General features: G+C 42.7%; 1 protein-coding gene across 1 annotated transcript; it reads left to right on the forward strand.

The window, feature by feature from the left end:
• The first annotated feature begins 5324 nt into the window (after positions 1–5324).
• Positions 5325–18308, forward strand: ABHD1 (abhydrolase domain containing 1). The gene is made up of 9 exons (XM_083353907.1): positions 5325–5460; positions 13412–13572; positions 13668–13847; positions 14028–14073; positions 14278–14390; positions 17131–17304; positions 17441–17489; positions 17596–17761; positions 17837–18308. The coding sequence occupies exons 1-9, from the start codon at positions 5389–5391 to the stop codon at positions 18073–18075; spliced, it is 1200 nt and encodes a 399-aa protein (XP_083210033.1). The 5' UTR covers positions 5325–5388; the 3' UTR covers positions 18076–18308.
• Positions 18309–22737: the final 4429 nt, after the last annotated feature.

Below are 22737 nucleotides of genomic sequence, written 5' to 3' on the forward strand. Positions count from 1 at the left end.
GCATCCCAAAGGGAATCGCTCTTCCCAAAGGGCCTTCAGAAGTATCTCGTCGTGATTCCTGGATGGGAGGAGGAGTAAACGGCGGGTAGCGTCTTCCTTCCAGTTCCACAGAGCTCCTGAGAGCATCGCGTCACTCCTGGGTGTCCCTGCTCTACAGAAGGAGCACTGATAAACATTCCTTTTGGCAGTTCCTCTCCCACGGAAGACTCCCATCATCTGCTTTTGAACTCAAGGAGCCACGAGGGGGTGGATGAAATTAAGAAAGGAAGCTTCATTTTTGAGTAATTAATAGTACTGTTAGGGCTGGCTCATGTTCAGAATCCCTACACATAACCATATTCCTATCCCATATCTGTATCCTTAGAAAATTTGTAAAGGAATGTAACACAAACCTAAACTATAGCTCAATGTTTATATTTTTTTGAGGGACGCGGTGGCTCAGTGGGTTAGGACGCTGAGCTTGTTGATCAGAAGTTTGGCAGGTCGAATCCCGAGTGCCGCGTAACAGAGTGAGTGCCTGTTACTCGTCCCGGCTTCTGCCAACCTAGCAGTTTGAAAGCATGTAAAAATGCAAGTAGAAAAATAGGGACCACTACAGTGAGAAGGTAACAGCATTCCGTGTGCCTTTGGCGTCTAGTCATGCCAGCCACATGTCCTCGGAGAAGCGCTGGCTCTTCGGCTTTGAAACGGAGATGAGTACCAGCCCCTAGAGTCGGAAACGACTAGCACGCATGTGCGGGGGAACCTTTACCTTATATATATATATATATAAGAAGAAGGAAGCTGAAGCCACCAGCCTGAGGATGACGGATGGGATTCCGTCGAAACGTTGCTCCTACACCTTCAACTCTACGCGGGAAAAAACCCGAATGACCAAAGATCCAAATACAAACACCCGCGAAAACCTCAGAAAACATATATATATATATATATATTGAGTAGAGAGATATTGAAATATCCTATATATAATTCAGTCTCTATATATTAAACTACATTACATTCCTTTACAAATATATATAGATATATTTGTAAAGGAATATAATGCAAACCTAAGCTATAGTTCAATGCATTTATATCTATCTAACTATAGTTTAGGTTTGCATTACATTCCTTTACAAACTTCTAAAGTGCTTGAAAGAAAAAAATGGGGAGGAAGTGATCCTGCAAGTAGACCATCCTATGATGTAGGAAGAGAGCATGTTACTCATGCTTTGTCCCCTATAAAATTATGGCTATCGCCCTGTTGCCACTTCCCAGAGCTCCTTTTATTTGCAACAATTCAGCAAGCCAACAGCTATCTGGCAGTTCAGATTCAATAAAAGGTATGTCTACTTCAAATCATTCCTGGTGATTTCATGGACTGTCTACAGGGCTTTCTTGGCAATACTGTAAAGTGGTTTGTCATTGCTTTCCCCCCCCCTTCTCAATTAGCCTGCAATTCTGAGATTTCTTCATTCTTTTAAAAGGCTACCCCATTCAATTCTACTTTTAAGATAAACCTATGTTTATAATGTGCTGCCATCTAGCTACAGTGGGATAGTATTACCTTCTTAATTCTTTTCCTCAAAGTTGGCCAGATGTAAATAACAGAATGTTTAAATATTTTAAACTTAAATAACAATTGGACTTTTAATTTTACAGCTATGTTCAAATTGTAAAACATATGTAGTGGCATTTTTCTAATACTTATTTATTTTAGGAATTAGAAATGTTTGTTCAGTCATTTAAATCTAAATGAATATATAAAGTAGGCAATAAACTGACTTGATGGCACATAGGCAGTAATAATTAAGCATATTTTGGCAGATGGTTAAACATTATCTACATTTAGGAAGCTTCATGACAAAGTGATTTGCCAGATAAATTCCAAGATTGAATTTCATTCCTACAATGAAATAAACAGGAGGTTTTGTTTGCAATTTGAAATGCAATTGTCAAAAAAAAATAACTATTTGGGGGCTGATTAATTTCTTAGAAATATCTGTTTAGAAACGTTAGAAAGAATAATCTGCTTTATGGTAGGTAATAAAGGCAGAATTTTTCACTAATCTTATAGAATTGGCTGACACTTCTCCCATACTACAACTATCAAGTTTAAATGTTCCACCAACATTTGTTGTATGGTTCTGCAAATAGTTGATAATCATGTTCACATTAAGCTATTTATTTAACACTGGTAAACGGAATAACCCATATTTATTTGGATTTATAAACTACAATTACTATGTTTGTTTCAACACACCAGTGCACCACATTAGAAACAAGAAATCTCACATTTTGGCTGAACCCAGCCAGTAACAGTTAAGAGGCAAAATTCTGAATCTGTCTTGGCTAAGGAGATTGAAGTACATCATTCTCTTAGTGATCGAGCTTGCCCAGCATGCTTAATCAGGTGCATTTCATAATATACCAGCTTGATTAGTTTAAACCTTAATTAGTGTTTGTACATACATGACTACACAAATTGTGTGAATCCAGCACATTTAATTTACTATTCCACATACTGTGATTCCAGACAATAGGTTAATTTAGTAACACCCAATCAGAAGAAGTGTGATAAAATCTTTTCCAACTAACAAACTTTACTAAATGGCATAAACTTTCACGGATTGCAGTCACTTCATCAGGTACATCATCAGAATATCAAAGGAATGGAATCATTTCATTCCTTTATCAGATCACAGAAGCTTGTGCTTTTTAATCAAACATATTATTCAGAAAAGATGCTATCAAAATTCTGATTTTTGATGGCCACAGGCTAAGAGGGATCTCATCCTTCAGTCTTTAATTAATTAATATTTATTTATTTATTTATTTATTTATTTTCTTTATATACCGCCCTACTCCCGAAGGACTCAGGGCGGTTTACAAGGCAAAATTTAAAAACAATACAATATAAAATTAAAATAAAATTAAATTAAGTCTAGCCCCCAAAAAATAAAATCACAATTAGTATTTGAACTCAGTCAGTGGCTTGATTCCCACAGCCACTTAATTTAATTAGCAAATATATTTAGGTGGGGGGTTGCATAAACACTACATTCCCATGCTTAATTTAGTTTAATGTAACCAGAATTAGGAGGTGCAAATGCTTTAACTGACTTCAGTATGATGTCTAACCACCAGTGTCAGCCTACGTTTCCTGTTACAACATAGTTGTATTGGATGAAATGGGGCACAATTACATTGCTTTAATTATGGATTAGTAACAATGAAAACAAAGGTTTGATCTTCTATTCTTATATTAGTGTGGAAGTCCAAGCTTCACCTGGCAAACATGATGAGTGTTTTATTCATTTTCAGAAGTTCTCTTTATTTTCTTAGAAGTGGTATCATACCATAAAAAATCCTCGTTTTATCTTTCCTCTTCTATTTTCCCTGCTGCCAATAGCTTGAAGACGGCCTTGTCAATTGAATGCTTTCTTAAAATATATACCGTTGTTTTTTTAAGTAACACTGGGCACTATCTAACAAAATGAAATTCAATTGTGAAAAAAGTAAGGTTCTACATTTAGGCAGGAAAAATCAAATGCACAGGTATAGTATAGGTGGTACCTTGCTCGATAGTAGTAACTGTGAGAGAGATCTCGGAGTCCTAGTGGACAATCACCTCAATATGAGACAGCAGTGTGCTGCAGCTGCCCAAAAAGCCAACACAGTGCTAGGCTGCATTAACAGGGATAGAATCAAGATCGTGTAAAGTACTAATACCACTTTACAATGCCTTGGTAAGGCCACACCTGGAATACTGCATCCAGTTTTGGTCACCACGATGTAAAAAAGATGTCGAGACTCTAGAAAGAGTACAGAGAAGAGCAACAAAGATGATTGGGGGACTGGAGGCTAAAACATATAGGGAACGGTTGTTGGAATTGGGTATGTGTAGTTTAACGAAGAGAAGGGTGAGGGGTGACATGATAGCAGTGTTCCAATATCTCAGGGGCTGCCACAAAGAAGAGGGAGCCAAGCTATTCTCCAAAGCACCTGAAAGCAGGACAAGAAGCAACGGATGGAAACTAGTCAAGGAGAGAAGCAACCTAGAACTAAGGAGAAACTTCCTGACTGAAATAGAAAAATATTGGCAAGAGACCAGGCCAAGCTCTTCAATGTAGGAAGTTTATTTGCGCAGGTCCAGACTGCACTTGGCATGAAAGGGTCTGGACCCCGAAAGATCCACATCAACATAAATTTATACAGTTACATTCATCTGGTATTCATATGTCATATTATAGGTGTTACAGAGGGAGGAATAATATATGGTAATATAAGTAATGTCATATAGAGAAGTGAAATAAGCCACGTACACTTAAACAACAAAAGAAAAAGGAGTTGTCAGCGAAAGGGAGTATACATGTGATAAATGTCAGCCTTGGAAGATAAAAACAGGATGCATATGTCTGGGTCAAGATAAAAATACAGCTACTTACTTGCTAGTCTGTGAGCTAAGGGGAAGTAGGGCAAAAGTCAGAGGCCTTAGCTTTGAGAGCTCTGCCACAGCCTAAACCAAAGTTACATATCTCATGACAGTTAGAACAATTAACCAGTGGAACAACCTGCCTCCAGAAGTGGTGAATGCTCCAACACTGGAGGTTTTTAAGAAGAGACTGGACAGCCACTTGTCTTAAATGGTATAGGGTTTCCTGCCTTAGCAGGGGGTTGGACTAGATGACCTCTAAGGTCCCTTCCTCCTTCTCCTTCTCATTATTATTATTATTATTATTATTATTATTATTATTATTATTATTATTATTATTATTATTATTATTATTATTATTAATTATTAATTATTAGTATTAACCTAAGGCTTTCTTTCTCCTCTGCTCCTTCTTCCCTTATTTGTCTCAGGGTTTTTTTATTTTTTTGCTCATTAGTCTCTGCTCATTCTTCCACCAACTGCCCATATTAAGGAATTTGGCCCGTCTCCTACACTAATTTTCGTGCAAAGAAAGACGGGCGCGGACACGATCGGGATGGTAATGGATGAAGATTAAATAAAGTCAGCCCGTTATAAGGAAGGGCTGAGGAAAGTTCGCCGCGGACTTTTCCCTTCCCTCCCCAGAAAAAAAGGAGACAGAATGAAATGGCACGAAGGGCGGCAGAAGCACAAGGGTGCTCTACGAACACTTGAACCCTGATCTCTGACACAGGAGATCCGACTTCCAGCCTTTTTTGTCCAACGCCTGGTAGGATGAATGGGAATGCCCGTCACAAAGATGGCCGCTGCGGCTGACGGGAGCAAAGGCGCCTGCTCATCAACAAGGGGGCGGGGCCTGTCTTTCAGGGCTGTGTCTTGACTTGTATTCGCTTTGTTTGCCGCAGCTGTCCGTTCGTTGCCTGGCCGCCGGCCTGAGCCTGATTCCGCCGACGAGGGAGGACATAGCCAAGACGATGCTGGGACTGTCGTTATTGCTGGGCTGCAGCACCGGTTGGCTCCTCTACTATTGGGCGCGCGTCCCCAAGGTCAGTCTTAAGCACCGGTACTGCAGCGTCTTTAGGTACGCTTAGGGATGGGTTAGGGGAGGCAGGAAAACCATAGCCTATTTACGAAGCGATGAGCGGAGCGGCTTCTGAGTCTCTTTCTTCGGGGCGATGGAAAATAAAAACGACACTTACTTTCCCTGATATATATCAGAGGGTTCCCACCAAACTCCAAAAATGGAACCCACGAAAGGGGGCATAGCGACTTTGGTGGCCAACTTCACACAATGTTTTCCTATCTTTCTATTGGCCCCTAAAGCAACGTTCTTTCTCTGAGCCCGGTTTCCCTTCTTTCTACTGACTTACTAGCAAGGGTGCCCCTGTGGAGGATTGCCAGAAAAGCACTCAGTTGAAGTATTCTGCACTTATACAGTTGAAGTATTCTGCACTTATACATTGCTATTTCTGCTCTTGCTACAGGACTAATTAGGGACAGAAACTCCTCACCTTCTTCCTTGCTTTTCCCTGCCCACTCCTGTTTCCTTCATTTTAGTTGTCAAGTGTTGGTATGTTCTGGCCATCACAGTGGCGTAGCGTGGGGGGTGCAGGGGGGGCCGGCCGCACCGGGCGCAACATCTGGGGGGGCGCGCTCGCACTGAGCTGCTCAGGGAGCCCCAAGGGCTGCACAGAGTTGGCTTGGCTCCGCTCTCGAGCTGCTCTTTCTTGCAAAGCGAAATGAGTCCGGCAGGTGAGATGGGCGGCCACATAAACTGAATAAAATAAATAGAAGCGGCCAACTCTCCGCCCAGGCTCAGGCCAACCGCAAGCACCCCGCAGGCACCCTGGCAGGTTTGGCCGAGCGAAGACGGACCCGCTGGCCGGCCGGCCTAGCTTCGTGCGCATGCGTGGCTTTATTTAGCGGGGCTCACGTGCGAGCTTGAATGCAGCGGCTCTTGCAGGTCAGAGCCCCGCCCAGCCGCCCTCGAGAGGGACCCGGAAGCATCCCGCATGCGCGCGACTCTTCTTGGAAAGTCTACGCCGCTGCGGGGTGCATCTTTTCAGCAGTGCCGTGATGTCACCGCCCGCCCGCCCCTCTATTTCCGCTTCCGGTTGCCTTGCCCCGGGTGCTGACAACCCACGCTACGCCACTGGGCCATCATAAAACCTGCCTCTATGTTGTTTTCTTTTTTGTATGAAATATGCATCTCCTTCTCATTCAGGAATATACAAGCTGTTTTTTGGTTGATTTTTATCACACCTCTAGCCAAAAGCTCTTCAGGTATTTAGTTTGTTTGTATTTAGGCCCTTCTGGTGGGTGGAGATATGTTTCCTTTGGCGGTCAAGTATTACTGTGCAGATGCCTTTGCTGCTTGGCTAATTCACATTATAAATAGTTCATTTAAATTTATATTCTGCTTTTACTTTGTACAACTGAAGGCAGCATACTCCATCAAAAGCCAAGACACCCTATAGTCTCCATTGGAAAGGCTAAATAGAATTTTGTATATTCAACCCTGCCATGAACTATTGTTTGTTTATTCAATTTCTATAGCTGCTCAAGGGTACAATTGAAAACATATATTAAGACACTAAAAACTTTTTTAAAACCATAAAAACAATTTGTTGTTGTTGTTAGCTGCGAAGTCGTGTCCAACCCATCGCAACCCATGGGCAACGTTCCTCCAGGCCTTCCTCTCCTCTACCATCTTCTGGAGTCCATCTAAGCTCACACCTACTGCTTCAGTGACTCCATCCAGCCACCTCATTCTCTGTCGTCCCCTTCTTCTATTGCCCTCAAACTTTCCCAGCATGAGGCTCTTCTCCAGTGAGTCCTTCCTTCTCATTAGGTGGCCAAAGTATTTGAGTTTTAGCTTCAGGATCTGGCCTTCTAAAGAGCAGTCAGGGTTGATCTCCTCTAGGACTGACCAGTTTGATTGCCTTGCAGTCCAAGGGACTCGCAGGAGTCTTCTCCAGCACCAGAGTTCAAAGGCCTCAATTCTTTGGCGAGCATTTTTTATGGTCCAACTTTCACTGCCATACATTTCAACTGGGAAGACCATAGCATTGACTATACGCACTTTTGTTGACAGAGTGATGTCTCTGCTTTTTAGTGTGCTGTCTAGATTTGCCATGGCTTTCCTCCCCAGGAGCAAACGTCTTAATTTCTTGGCTACAGTCCCCATCTACAGTGATCTTGGAGCCCAGGAAAATAAAATCTGTCACGACCTCCATTTCTTCCCCATCTATTTGCCAGGAGTTGAGAGGGCCGGATGCCATGATCTTGGTTTTCTTAATGTTAAGTTTCAACCCAACCTTTGCACTCTCCTTCTTCACCCGCAACAAGAGGCTCTTTAGTTCTTCTTCACTTTCTGCCATTAGAGTGGTATCATCTGCATATCTTAGGTTGTTGATGTTTCTTCCGGCAATCTTAATTCCAACTTTTGATTCATCTAGCCCTGCCTTTCTCATGATGTCCTCTGCATATAAGTTAAATAGGCAGGGCGACAGTATACAGCCTTGCCGGACTCCTTTCCCAATTTTGAACCAATCAGTGGTTCCGTGTCCAGTTCTCACTGTTGCTTCTTGGCCCGCATATAGGTTTCTCAAGAGACAAATAAGATGGTCTGGTATGCCCATCTCTTTAAGGACTTGCCACAGTTTGTTATGATCCACACAATCAAAGGCTTTAGCATGTCAATGAAGCAGAAGTAGATGTTTTTCTGGAACTCCCTAGCTTTCTCCATGATCCAGCGTATGTTGGCAATTTGATCTCTAGTTCCTCTGCCTCTTCGAAATCCTGCCTGTACTTCTGGTATGCCATGCATCTTGAGTTGCACCTGGAAACCCACCGTTAATCAATGAGGCTCACACAGAAGTGATGTTAAATGTGCAATATATCTGTCACCATTTACTACCTGACCAGCCGCATTCTGCACCAGCTGCTGAATGCTCTTCAGGAGCAGCCCACGCAGAACATGTTACAGTAGTCTAAATGAGAAGTTACAAGGTTACTGTGAGCAGAGCCTGATGGTCCAGGTATGGGCACAATTGGGATACCACGCAAAGGTCTGGAAAAGCCTTCCTAGCCACAGCTGCCACCTGCTTTTTGAGCAGGAGCCAAAAGTCCAATAAGACCTCCAGATTGCACAGCAGGTCTGTCTGGGGTAATACAACCCCATTCAAAACTATCTTGCTAGGCTTGAGTTATTTATTTATAGCTTGCCTGTATTATTTTTACAAATAACTCCAGGTATCAAACATACATAATACTACTTTCTCCTCGAAATTAAGATTGCCAGGAGAAATATCAACAACCTAAGATATGGAGATGATGCCACTCTAATGGCAGAAAGTGAAGAGGAACTAAAGAGCCTCTTGTTGCAGGTGAAGAAGCAGAGTGCAAAAGTTGGGTTGAAACTTAACATTAAGAAAACCAAGATCATGGCATCCGGCCCTCTCAATTCCTGGCAAATAGATGGGGAAGAAATGGAGGTAGTGACAGATTTTATTTTCCTGGGCTCCAAGATCACTGCAGATGGGGACTGCAGCCAAGAAATTAAAAGATGCTTGCTCCTGGGAAGGAAAGCCATGGCAAATCTAGACAACACACTAAAAAGCAGAGACATCACCCTGCCAACAAAAGTGCGTATAGTCAAGGCTATGGTCTTCCCAGTTGCAATGCATGGCAGTGAAAGTTGGACCATAAGAAAGGCTGAGCGCCAAAGAATTGAGGCCTTTGAACTATGGTGCTGAAGAAGACTCCTGCGAGTCCCTTGGACTGCAAGGCGATCAAACCGGTCAGTCCTAGAGGATATCAACCCTGACTGCTCTTTAGAAGGCCAGATCCTGAAGCTAAAACTCAAATACTTTGGCCACCTAATGAGAAGGAAGGACTCACTGGAGAAGAGCCTCATGCTAGGAAAGTTTGAGGGCAAGAGAAGAAGGTGTAGACAGAGAATGAGGTGGCTGGATGGAGTCACTGAAGCAGTAGGCGTGAGCATAAATGGGCTCTAGAAGATAGTAGAGGACAGGAAGGCCTGGAGGAACGTTGTCCATGGGTCGCGATGGGTTGAACACGACTTCGCAACAACAACAACAACTTTCTCCTATTTTCCCCACAGCCACTCCCAGTGAGTTGAGAAAGAGTGACTGGCCCCAAATCACCCAGGCAGTTATTCATGCATATGGTGGGATTAGAACTCACAATCCTGGTTTTTGATATCCAGGGGGAAACTCATGCATTTTACAGGATTATACATTTAGTTGAAATTTACATTACAGGCTGAATTTTAAGAAACAGAAGTTGTTTACCATATAAGGACAAACAAGTTGCCTGCTGAGAAGCAGATCCTTGGATCCTATTACAGATTCTGGCCTCTGCAAAATCTGGGCTATGCCTTCATTGCTTTGGTTCTAGGATTGCAAAATTAGGGCATAATAATATACTTCAGAGCGATCAACTTACCTCCTACTTCCCCCTCCCAGAAACCTGACAGAACAATTAACTTCAAAAATAATTCCTGTGTCACTATTCCCACTGTAATCTTGATTTGCTAGCCTGCCTGCCTACACATACCTGTATTGTATAAATGTATTGTGTAAGAACAAACCAGATGGATCAGGCCAATGTTCATCATCCAGTAGCTTGTTTTCCACAGTGACCAACAGTTGCCTCTAGGATGCTGACAAGCCAAGGAGACCGATATACCTCTCTCAGCCATACATTTGTTTGCAGCTACAGATTAGGGGCAGGCAACTCCCAATCCTGAGATAACATTAAGTCTTATGATCTAAGGAGTCTTCAGGCTTCCCTCCATGAATTTACTCAGTCAGCCTGGAAAACCATCCATTAGTTGTTGTTGTTGTTGTTGTTGTTAGCTGCGAAGTCATGTCTGACCCATCACGACCCTATGGACAACGTTCCTCCAGGCCTTCCTGTCCTCTACCATCTTCTGGAGTCCATTTAAGCTCACGCCTACTGCTTCAGTGACTCCATCCAGCCACCTCATTCTCTGTCGTCCCCTTCTTCTATTGCCCTCAAACTTTCCCAGCATGAGGCTCTTCTCCAGTGAGTCCTTCCTTCTCATTAGGTGGCCAAAGTATTTGAGTTTTAGCTTCAGGATCTGACCTTCTAAAAAGCAGTCAGGGTTGATCTCTTCTAGGACTGACCGGTTTGATTGCCTTGCAGTCCAAGGGACTCGCAGGAGTCTTCTCCAGCACCATAGTTCAAAAGGCCTCAATTCTTTGGCACTCAGCCTTTTTTATGGTCCAACTTTCACTGCCATACATTGCAACTGGGAAGACCATAGCCTTGACTATACACACTTTTGCTGACAGGGTGATGTCTCTGCTTTTTAGTGTGCTGTCTAGATTTGCCATGGCTTTCCTCCCCAGGAGCAAACGTCTTTTAATTTCTTGGCTACAGTCCCCATCTACAGTGATCTTGGAGCCTAGGAAAATAAAATCTGTCACTATCTCCATTTCTTCCCCATCTATTTGCCAGGAGTTGAGAGGGCCAGATGCCATGATCTTGGTTTTCTTAATGTTAAGTTTCAACCCAAGTTTTGCACTCTGCTTCTTCACCTGCAACAAGAGGCTCTTTAGTTCTTCTTCACTTTCTGCCATTAGAGTGTTATCATCTCAATATCTTAGGTTGTTGATATTTCTTGCGGCAATCTTAATTCTAACTTTTGATTCTAACTTTGATTCATCTCATGATGTCCTCTGCATATAAGTTAAATAGGCAGGGCGACAGTATACAGCCTTGCCGGACTCCTTTCCCAATTTTGAACCAATCAGTGGTTCCGTGTCCAGTTCTCACTGTTGCTTCTTGGCCCACATATAGGTTTCTCAAGAGACAAATAAGATGGTCTGGTACGCCCATCTCTTTAAGAACTTGCCACAGTTTGTTATGATCCACACAATCAAAGGCTTTAGCATGTCAATGAAGCAGATGTTTTTCTGGAACTCCCTAGCTTTCTCCATGATCCAGCGTATGTTGGCAATTTGATCTCTAGTTCCTCTGCCTCTTCGAAATCCTGCCTGTACTTCTGGTAGTTCTCGATCCACATACTGCTGGAGTCTAGCTTGTAGGATTTTAAGCTTAACTTTATTAGCATGAGAAATGAGTGCAATGGTGCGATAGTTTGAACATTCTTTGGCACTGCCTTTCTTTGGAATTGGAATGTAAACTGATCTTTTCCAATCCTGTGGCCACTGTTGAGTTTTCCAAATTTGCTGGCAAATTGAGTGTAGCACTTTTACTGCATCGTCTTTTAAGATTTTGAATAGCTCAGCTGGAATACTGTCACCTCCACTAGCTTTGTTGTTGCTCAGCTTTTCTAAGGCCCACTTCACTTCACATTCTAGGATGTCTGGCTCGAGGTCAGTGACCACCTCATTGTGATTATCAGGGATGTTAAGCTCATTCTTGTATAGTTCTTCTGTGTAATTTTGCTACCTCTTCTTAATCTGTTCTGCCTCTCGTTAGGTCCCTGCCATTTTGGTCCTTTATCATGCCCATTTTTGCATGAAACGTTCACTTCATCTCTCCAATTTTCTTGAAGAGATCTCTAGTCCACCCTATTCTATTGTTTTCTTCTATTTCTTTGCACTGTTCATTTAAGAAGGCATTCTTATCTCTTCTAGCTATTCTCTAGAATTCTGCATTCAATTGAGCGTATCTTTCTTTTTCTCCCTTGCCTTTCGCTTCCCTCCTTTCCTCAGCTATTTGCAAAGTTTCCTCAGACAGCCATTTTGCTTTCTTGCATTTCTTTTTCTTTGGGATGGTTTTAGTTGCTACCTGTTGTACAATGTTGCGAACCTCCGTCCATAGTTCTTCAGGCACTCTGTCTATCAGATCTAATTCCTTAAATCTGTTTTGTCACCTCTACTGTATATTCAACAGGGATATGATTTAATTCATACCTGAGTGGCCTAATGCTTTTCCCTACTTTCTTCAGTTTAAGCCTAAACTTTGCAATGAGAAGCTCATGGTCTGAGCCACAGTCAGCTCCTGGTCTTGTTTTTACTGACTGTATTTTTTAGTAGTCATCGCCAAATCCTGTGCTAATGAATTTCACAACTCCGTTATGTGCCGGGTGAAGAAGTGCTTCCTTTTATCTGTTCTAAATCTTTTCCCACTCAGCCTCATTAGATGGTTTTTGGTCCTAGCATTCTGAGAGAGGAAGAAAAATGTATCCTTATCCATTATTTTTATCTGGTTTATTCATCCCCCCCCCACTCCCAACTGTGTTTTTCAAAGCTAAGGAGTCCCAGCCATTCTAGACTTTCTTCATGAGAAAGGCAGTTCAGCCTTTTGATAAATTTGGTTGCTTTCTACTGTACCTTTTGAAGCTCTTTTATATCTTATAATTAAAACAACCCTTTTATTAGCTTCTTGGGGTATTGAGAGAAGCTTGTGTGTGTGTGTGTGTGTGTGTGTGTGTGTGTTTGTTTCTGTGTGAGGGGAGGGACTTTCCTCTAACTTGCAAATGCTTTCCTTCCTTATTGCCTCAGGGTGATTCATCTTCTCCACAGGTAACTGGAGGAGTGGTCCTACTGAGGGGTAGTGGAAGAGATCTTGAGTTTGATTTCTTTTTCAAGTTCTATAGCAGGGGTGTCAAACTCAATTTCATTGAGGGCCGCATCAGCATTGCGGTTGCCCTCAGGGGGCCGGGTGGGTATGGCCAGGGTGGGCGTGGCCTACTGGGTGGGCGTGGCTAGAGTGCGTATGGCCTACTGGGTGGGCGTGGCCAGCTCTACATCGTTCGCATCAAGGGTGCCTATGGGGGCCTGAGCAGGAGTGGGACAGATCTGAGGGTCTCTGGCAGAAGGAGGGTCTCTGGGCCAGGGCCAAGGCAGTGGGGGCCGTTCCCTCACTGTTTCCAGGATGGCTTCGCGGGCCGCATGAAAGCACTTCGCGGGCCAGATCTGGCCCCCAGGCCTTGTGTTTGACATGTTTGTTCTATAGTTCCATTTGTTCCTTTTGCAGCGCCCACTACTGGTGGCTTGTCAGCCTTTCCAGTCCTTCTTGGAGAAGTATTGCCCCATTGTGAAAGAGACATTCTACCCTACACCATGGTGCTTTGAGGGTCGACTTCAGACCATCGTTCGTGTCTTTATCAAATCCTGCCCATTGGTTTCCTACCACAGGTGAGTCCACTAGTGTGTGTGTGTGTGGGGGGGGGAATTGCAGTGTTAGGTTGAGACAGTGGACAATTTGCCTTGTCTTTTTACATCTCATTCAGTGAATTACTACAAACTGCAGATGGAGGGCAGTTGCTCCTGGATTGGGCTGATCCTGCCAATGGGACCCATCCTGACCCAGAAAATTGTCCCATTGTCCTGTTTTTGCCAGGCTTGACAGGCAACAGCCGAGAGACTTATATTCTGCATTTGGTAAACAGCACTCAGAGCCATGGCTACAGGTGAGAAACTCCATAAAACACACCCAATGTTTTGAAATTTAGAGAACTGGATTTATTTCACTTTGGATCTAGTGTCACATTCATTTGGGAGTTCTGTTTTGTTTGAGGGCTCACAAGTATAGGCTTGTATCAAAATGAAAATGATGTCTTCTTATGGAAATTTACCATTATCCTTTCCAGGGCTGTTGTGTTTAATAATCGAGGGTGCAGAGGAGAAGAGCTGCTGGTAAGAGCTATTGCAGTGTAGCACAAATCTCTCTCTCTCTCTGTGTATAGGCAGCTGAGATATGTACAAATGCTTTTTAATTACATGGGAAAGGAGGACTTGTCTGTTACAGGTGATCCATACACACACACACACACCCCTCACTTTTAGAAGAGGCAGCTCTTTGCTGCTGTTCAGAACTGTTTTGGTCTCCCTTATTTTCAGACGCACCGGGCTTTCTGTGCCACCAATACTGAGGACTTGGAGCTGGTGGTGGACCACATCAAGCGCCGGTTCCCTTGTGCACCATTGATGGCAGTTGGCATTTCTCTTGGCGGGTGAGACTTAGGTTGGGCAAAAGAAGGGAAAATGGGGAAGCATAATTTTCTGACACCAAGGAGCATACCAGGAAGAGGCAGTCTGGTTTTGTATTTCGCATTATCATAGATTCTTTTAATTAAAGATAGAAAATCAAATCACTTAAAATATTGGACTAGAGATGATAATATCTCCATCATCATCACCATCATCATCATGATGATTTTCTTCTTCATAAATATACCAGTGTATTTAATATTTTCAATTTCTTCCTATCAATGACATGTTCTTCAGCCGCAACTGTCACATAAGATACACACACACACACACACACACACACACACACACACACACACACGTCAGGGTTAGCATTCATCAGATTTTTATGTGGTTTCACCCATTTTGTGAACTTAAACATGCCTAGATTGCATTACCAATATTTAGCAGCAGTTTTCAGTAGCCTGAGTTCCTGAGTTTGCTAAAATAAGGGGTACCATGAGTTCATGAAGATCTGTTACACCTAATTTAAACTCTCTAACTCAACCCCCTTTCAACAAAGCCAAAAGCCAATAACCTTAAAATGGTTTACAGCACAAACACTTTGATTCTACTGTATCTTCAACCTAGCTGAAGGCTCATATAAGGCACCAACTTCTACAAAATATGACTTTCCCTACAGACATTAAAAAAAATCTTTTTCCAACCTTCTGATGGTAGCTTTAGTTTTTTCATTTTGGGACAATGCTGTTTGATTATACTCTTACCCATAATTTGCAGAATACCTTGTTTGCAAGGTGTGTGCAAATGTATGACTTCAACACTGTTATCTCCTGGATTTCATTAGCCTTATAAATTGCTGTAAGCCCCTTTTTTAAGTGAGAAGCCTTATAGAACAAAATGCATCATAAATTGTGAAGTGTAGACAAGAGAATGACTTCAGTAGCGCTTCTTATTTCCTGATTTCATCATCTTTATAAACTGCTGTAAGCACTTTATTTAGGTAAGAAGCAATGTAGAACAAAGTTCATTTTTTAAAAAAAGCTATAAAGCATAGTCATTTATTGCAATAATGTTCCCAAAGAAAATGACAGTTTTATTCTCCCTTGTATTATTCAGTACACTCACACCCTACTTTCCTACTGATTGAGCCCAGCAACCTGATTATTATTTTTTTGTTAGCTTTTTCAAAGGCCTTTCCTTACCCCATGTAGTCTGGGAACCAGACTGCAGTTATAGGACAGATGTGCAACCTTTGTGGTTGATAACTTAATGACAATGGAGCAGGAATGATCAATTTGGGGATTTTATTATGCAAGTTGAAGAGCAAAATCGGTTCCAAACCAGAGGCATTTTATCCCTTAATCTTTCCATAATGTTATTGTCTTTGAGGAGCTTTTGAGGAATAAAGCAGATATAAATACTTGTGTAGGTCATAGACTGCCTACTCTTTATGTAGATACTCTGTGTGGAAATACTGTTGATGAAAGTCTCCATGGAGACTGTTTTTTCCTTCCTAACCGCTGATGGACTACTGTTTATCTCAGAGTCCAAGAGGCTAATAACAGCCGGTGAAACAGCTCCAGAAAACAGCCTCACAGAAGAAATGTTTCACCCTGTTCTTTCATACTGGAACCAATTACAGAGCTAAAGCAAAGTGTTTGAGATAGGATACTGTCCCTAATTGATAAATCTAGGTGAAAGGCAACCCGGAAGTCTGTTTGCTCAGTCATGCTGGCAGTGGATATGAGTCAGCAACACCAAACACTTTGTCTAGAACATAGTAATGCAAAATAGGAACTTGCCTTTGATATTGCAGATTTCTACTATCTTCTTACGGAACAGATACCTCTTTGGGTAAAAACATTTTCTATATTCAGGGAAGCATTTACTCTTAGTTAACTATTTAAGGGGGCATCTGGGTAGCATTTCAGTATACATAGCCAGCTTTTTTAGCTGGAGATGAAAACCACAGATACAACTTGCTTGGCCAAAAGGCAAGTTTTGGTGTTGCAGATCTACTTTACCACTGACCCTAACTTGCTTACACAAAAGCTATGACATTTTGAAAAAGCAACCAAATACACTTCTGAAGATGCCATCATTTGACATTTCTAGGCCATTTAAATATTTTAAATCTGTCTTGTTTTTCCCCATTATAAATAGATTCAGTTGAATCTTTTTATGCTTCTTTTTGCACCAGTAAGGAGCTAAGACTCAAATGTTTTTAAATTAACAGCCAGGAAATCAAAAGAGGTGGTTGTGTACTTGCAGCCAAGCTGGTTGGGAAGCTTGTGGAGAATGCAAACTTCTGAAGGGCATCAGGTTGAGGGAAGCTGTCCAGTGGGAGCTTGGTACAGATAGCTGCTTTAAAAGTAGCTCTCAGTCCAAATAATCTCTCAGGATTTCATTTTTATCTCACATCCTCTGCTGGAAAGGCTCCATTTCAGAAGATAATAATTTGAAACTGTCTAGGGAAGAACAGTTTTTGGCTTGAATCTTTCATTTGTGAAGAGTTCTATGTCACTTGAAAGCTACCTTGAACTTTTGATCCAGCAAAACATGTTCTTTTAATAGATTCCAGGATGGGAATTCCTTTAGGAAAGTGTAGCATTTATGATTCCTGAATGGAATGAGAAGGCAGAGCTTCAAGTAGGCATTTTCTTGGCTCCCCGCTGTCTTTTGATTAATCATTTAAGGTTAATCAAAACTATCCATTTGTCCCCAACCCAGCCCAAAGCCACTCAGACTCTCTTTTGACAGGATCCTGGTTCTCAACTATCTGGGGCAAAAGGGCCAGGAGGCTGGAGTGGTAGCTGCCATGACTTGCTCAGTGAGTTGGGACGCATTTGAGACAATCCATTCCCTTGAGCAGCCTCTCAACCAACTCCTCTTCAACCAGTACCTCACAGCCAACCTGTGCAACCTGATCAAGCGGTGAGTGTATGTTATAATGGGACCTTGACTAGCCCAGGATTGAAAACTTAATTAGGCGTTCTGCCAACTCAGGTAGGTATCACGACTATCTTCCAGAAAAATCTAGTCTCTCATCATAACACTCTTTTCCTTCTAGGCATAGAAAGGTCATTGAAGGAAGATTGGATGTGAACCATGTGCTGAAGGTACCATCACTCCGCCCTCCCAACCTTTTCCAGGCCCAAGCTCAGCTCCATGCCTTGACCCTTATGTGCTCTCTCTCCTCCCCCACCCCTGGGCTTGCTCTCCCAGGCTCGCAGCATTCGGGAGTTTGATGAGCGCTATACATCTGTGGTCTTTGGTTACAAGTCATGCCACGAATATTACCAGGAAGCCAGTCCTTCCCAGAAGGTGTGTCACATAGAAGTGCCAGTGTTGTGTCTGAATGCTTCAGATGACCCTTTCTCTCCTCAGCATGGTGAGTCCTATACTTTTCCTGCCTCTAGAGAAAAGGCACTAGGAGCCTCCTCTGATTTGTTCTGTCTTCTTCCAGCTATTCCTACAGAGACAGCACAGCATGTGTCCACCCTCGCCCTCTTAGTGACTGAACGAGGTGGCCATATTGGGTTCCTAGAAGGGCTCCTACCTCGCCATCAGAGTTACATGGACCGTGTCTTTACTCAGTTTATGGATGCTGTTTTCAAACATCAGGAGGAGCTGGCAGCTGTAACAGTAACCATGGGAAGCCAACAGCTTGGACAGAACTTATATACAAAGATGGCCAGCACATGATCAAGAGCCAAGACGTCCACCATACAGGAGGGTGAATATGATCTCGCTTAAGAGAGATGGAACCCCTCACAGGCAAAACTAATGGCACCATCGTGTGCAACATCCTTTCTGTCCTCCTAGGGTATCCATTTCCTTTCCCAAAGGACTCCTAGCCAGAATCTGCTGCTATGAATGGCAACCAGGTGAAGATGCTGTAATGAGGATCAGCAGAATACAGGATTGTTTTCCTAGCATTTTGGCATATGGCCGTTTGTTCCATATATGAAGACATCAGCTGTGCCCTATTGTTTTAAATCCTCCGTCCTGGATTTTCTTGTGGAGAAGAGTTTTGTGTGCTTTTCTCTATGAAAATATTTGGCTAAAAAAATAGGCAAACCACAGGTAAAATAGTGGCTTGTATACTGTACCTGAGGCCATATCTTAGAATACACTCTGCAAAAAAGGAGATGACCAGACACTTCATCCTACAATTCCCTTTCTCATTTTCAGTCTGAATTTCTCCTATATCAGCCTCTGCTGCAGTTGGGAAAGTAACTTCTAGTTAGATACTTTAATTCCATCTTCTAGAACTGTTTCTGATTGTGCCTTGGGAAACAGTTAATAGTGTGTAGTCTTTTTCCCCCCTGAAAAATCAGCTACAGTACTTCCATTGCATGAAACCTGAACCAATCTTCCCCAAGAGAGGAGGCCTTAGGAAAGGGGCCATTATTTTGATTCTGGTAAAAATAGTTCTCTTGGTCAAGCTTGGGAATGGTTTGTCACTGCCCTCTTCTGGCATGATTTTCCAATTTCCTGGTCTAGCCAACAACTGCAGTTTCCTGGAGAGGCCTCGTCCACGTACCAATTGAATTTGTCAAGATCAGCCAGTTTATTTGCTGCCGTATTCTACAACAGGGATGTCAAACTCGCAACGTCACATGACATGTCTCGACGTATTGTAACTTTTTTGCCATTGCCTGCAATGGGGTGGGAGCAGTTTTGCTACGATGCATCTGGCCCGCAGGCCGGCAGTTTGACACCCCTGTTCTACAATAACGTTTGTTATTGTAAAGCCAAGGTGGCGCAGTGGTTAAAATGCAGTACTGCAGCTACTTCTGCTGATTGCTGGCTGCAAGCAGTTTGGCAGTTCAAGTCTCACTGGCTCAAGGTTGTCTCGGCCTTCCATCCTTCCGAGGTTGGTAAAATGAGGATCCAGATTATTGGGGAAAATATGCTGTAAATCACTTAGAGAGGGCTGTAAAGCACTGTGAAGTCTAAGTGCTATTGCTATTACTATCTAGAGCAAATCAATTCATAGTCAGTAAAAGTACATATTTTTTCCCAATAAGCTGCAAAGCTAGGCTATTTCATTATTATATAATTGAAAAGATGACACAAGTAGAATGAAATCATAAAAGCTGGTTATTTAGAAAAAATAAGAGAAGTTACTGTTTCCCCTGCTGTCAGCTACCATGTTGGAGACTCAGGAAAGGGAAGAACAGAAAAATAATGCTGTGTTGTTGTTAGCTGCGAAGTCGTGTCCGACCCATCGCGACCCTATGGACAACGTTCCTCCAGGCCTTCCTGTCCTCTACCATCTTCTGGAGTCCATTTAAGCTCATGCCTACTGCTTCAGTGACTCCATCCAGCCACCTCATTCTCTGTCGTCCCCTTCTTCTATTGCCCTCGATCTTTCCCAGCATTAGGCTCTTCTCCACTGAGTCCTTCCTTCTCATTAGGTGGCCAAAGTATTTGAGTTTTAGCTTCAGGATCTGGCCTTCTAAAGAGCAGTCAGGATTGATCTCCTCTAGGACTGACCGGTTTGATCGCCTTGCAGTCCAAGGGACTCGCAGGAGTCTTCTCCAGCACCACAGTTCAAAGGCCTCAATTCTTTGGCGCTCAGCCTTTCTTATGGTCCAACTTTCACTGCCATACATTGCAACTGGGAAGACCATAGCCTTGACTATACGCACTTTTGTTGACAGGGTGATGTCTCTGCTTTTTAGTGTGCTGTCTAGATTTGCCATGGCTTTTCTCCCCAGGAGCAAGCGTCTTTTAATTTCTTGGCTACAGTCCCCATCTGCAGTGATCTTGGAGCCCAGGAAAATAAAATCTGTCACTACTTCCATTTCTTCCCCATCTATTTGCCAGGAATTGAGAGGGCCAGATGCCATGATCTTGGTTTTCTTAATGTTAAGTTTCAACCCAAGTTTTGCACTCTCCTTCTTCACCCGCAACAAGAGGCTCTTTAGTTCTTCTTCACTTTCTGCCATTAGAGTGGTATCATCTGCGTATCTTAGGTTGTTGATATTTCTTCCGGCAATCTTAATTCCAACTTTTGATTCATCTAGCCCTGCCTTTCTCATGATGTGCTCTGCATATAAGTTAAATAGGCAGGGCGACAGTATACAGCCTTGCCGGACTCCTTTCCCAATTTTGAACCAATCAGTGGTTCCGTGTCCAGTTCTCACTGTTGCTTCTTGACCCGCATATAGGTTTCTCAAGAGACAAATAAGATGGTCTGGTACTCCCATCTCTTTAAGAACTTGCCACAGTTTGTTATGATCCACACAATCAAAGGCTTTAGCATAGTCAATGAAGCAGAAGTAGATGTTTTTCTGGAACTCCCTAGCTTTCTCCATGATCCAGCGTATGTTGGCAATTTGATCTCTAGTTCCTCTGCCTCTTCGAAATCCTGCCTGTACTTCTGGTAGTTCTCGATCCACATACTGCTGAAGTCTAGCTTGTAGGATTTTAAGCATGACTTTACTAGCATGAGAAATGAGTGCAATGGTGCGATAGTTTGAACATTCTTTGGCACTGCCTTTCTTTGGAATTGGAATGTAAACTGATCTTTTCCAATCCTGTGGCCACTGTTGAGTTTTCCAAATTTGCTGGCAAATTGAGTGTAGCACTTTTACTGCACTGTCTTTTAAGATTTTGAATAGCTCAGCTGGAATACTGTCACCTCCACTAGCTTTGTTGTTGCTCAGCTTTCCTAAGGCCCACTTCACTTCACATTCTAGGATGTCTGGCTCGAGGTCAGTGACCACCTCATTGTGATTATCAGGGACGTTAAGCTCATTCTTGTATAGTTCTTCTGTGTAATTTTGCCACCTCTTCTTAATCTCTTCTGCCTCTGTTAGGTCCCTGCCATTTTGGTCCTTTATCATGCCCATTTTTGCATGAAACGTTCCCTTCATCTCTCCAATTTTCTTGAAAAGATCTCTGGTCCTCCCTATTCTATTGTTTCCTTCATGGATTACTGCCTTGTCGTGGCGAAGGGGCTTGCGTAATTCAATGAAGCTATGAGCTATGCCGTGCAGGGCTACCCAAGACGGACAGGTCATAGTCGAGAGTTCTGACAAAACGTGATCCACTGGAGAAGGAAATGGCAACCCACTCCAGTATCTTTGCCATGAAAACCCTATGGACAGTAAAATAATGCTACTATTTCACAATACATATGGAAATATGGTTGCAAACAAGAATGGTTATAGCCTGGATATATGTACATAGATTCAACTGTTAAATATTGGGCCAATGAAAGATATGCCTCCTAAAACTCTGGAAATCATGTTAGCAGACAAAGACCTGGTAGATTACTCGACTGCATAACAGACAATGTTACGTTTTCAGTAGCCTCTGATTTTTTTAAAAAAGAAATTTCAAACCACCATTATCATTCAAAGCCAAACTAGATATCAGGGCAAAGGTAGACTTAATTGCAGAGTTCACATTGCTCTAGATAATATATTGCTGAACTGTAGTTTACCAAGCTACGAATGCCTGGTTTCAGACTAAGAGAAAAACAATGAAGGTGTATAGTGCAATGTGTAAACTAGGGCACTGAGCAGTGGAACCTTTCAAATGGTCTGAAAGACTCTATGATCTTGCCAAGTCCAGATTCCCCCAATAGCCCTACTTTCCCCCCCCCATAAAGCATGATGCAGAAATGTATTTGCTATGGAAGAATTAACTAACTGAACATCACCAAGCATATAGAAGTCAAAAACTCATTCTTGAATTCACTGTTGTGGTTGTATAGCGTGCTTGTCCCAATGACTGAATTAAGCAACCTTCTGCTTTTGCACTATACTGAACCGTTATCTAGCCAAATACGTTGAGCACAACAAAAAAAATCTAAAATATTTCACATGATACGGTAATGCAACCATCGCAGTGGGCCCTAACCTTTTGGGCACCAGGGACCGGTTCCGTGGAGAGAGGTTTTTTTTCCCATGGATTGGAGGGGGCGTGGTTTCTCATACTGCAGCCTGGTGCTGGTCCACAGACCAGGGGACGGGGACCTTCTTTAGTTAAGCATGTTAAGATGTCCAAAAATAATATATATGAAGGTCATGTAGCAACAGATCACCTATGGCTGGACCCCCAAAGGCTACTCCAAAAAAATGCACTACTAGAGCCAAGGCCTTCTCTACAGTTAAGGACAGGAAACTTCAAGTTTCTGTTCATTTCATCTTCTCAGTTACTGGCTCACTCAACTGAGACATTGTACCTGGACTATCAAGGAAGATTTATTCCCCCTCTTGCTTCCCTGATAAAAACAAGCATTGATGCAGGATGCAGAACCACCTGCCCTAGCATTCTTTTCAGATTGTGACCACTTTCATTTTTCTGACTGGCAAATGCCAGCATACCATATCAGCAATCACGATTTTT

The sequence above is a fragment of the Vipera ursinii genome (genome assembly GCF_947247035.1).
Source record: "Vipera ursinii genome assembly, chromosome: 1".
Lineage (NCBI taxonomy): Eukaryota > Metazoa > Chordata > Lepidosauria > Squamata > Viperidae > Vipera > Vipera ursinii.

Excerpts from the sequence above, each read along its gene's own strand:
- ABHD1 (XM_083353907.1), top strand. The coding sequence starts at position 5,389 with ATGCTGGGACTGTCGTTATTGCTGGGCTGCAGCACCGGTTGGCTCCTC. Across the intron at positions 13,573-13,667 it reads CCATTGGTTTCCTACCACAG|TGAATTACTACAAACTGCAG; the intron begins GTGAGTCCACTA and ends CATCTCATTCAG. Across the intron at positions 17,305-17,440 it reads CTGTGCAACCTGATCAAGCG|GCATAGAAAGGTCATTGAAG; the intron begins GTGAGTGTATGT and ends TTTTCCTTCTAG.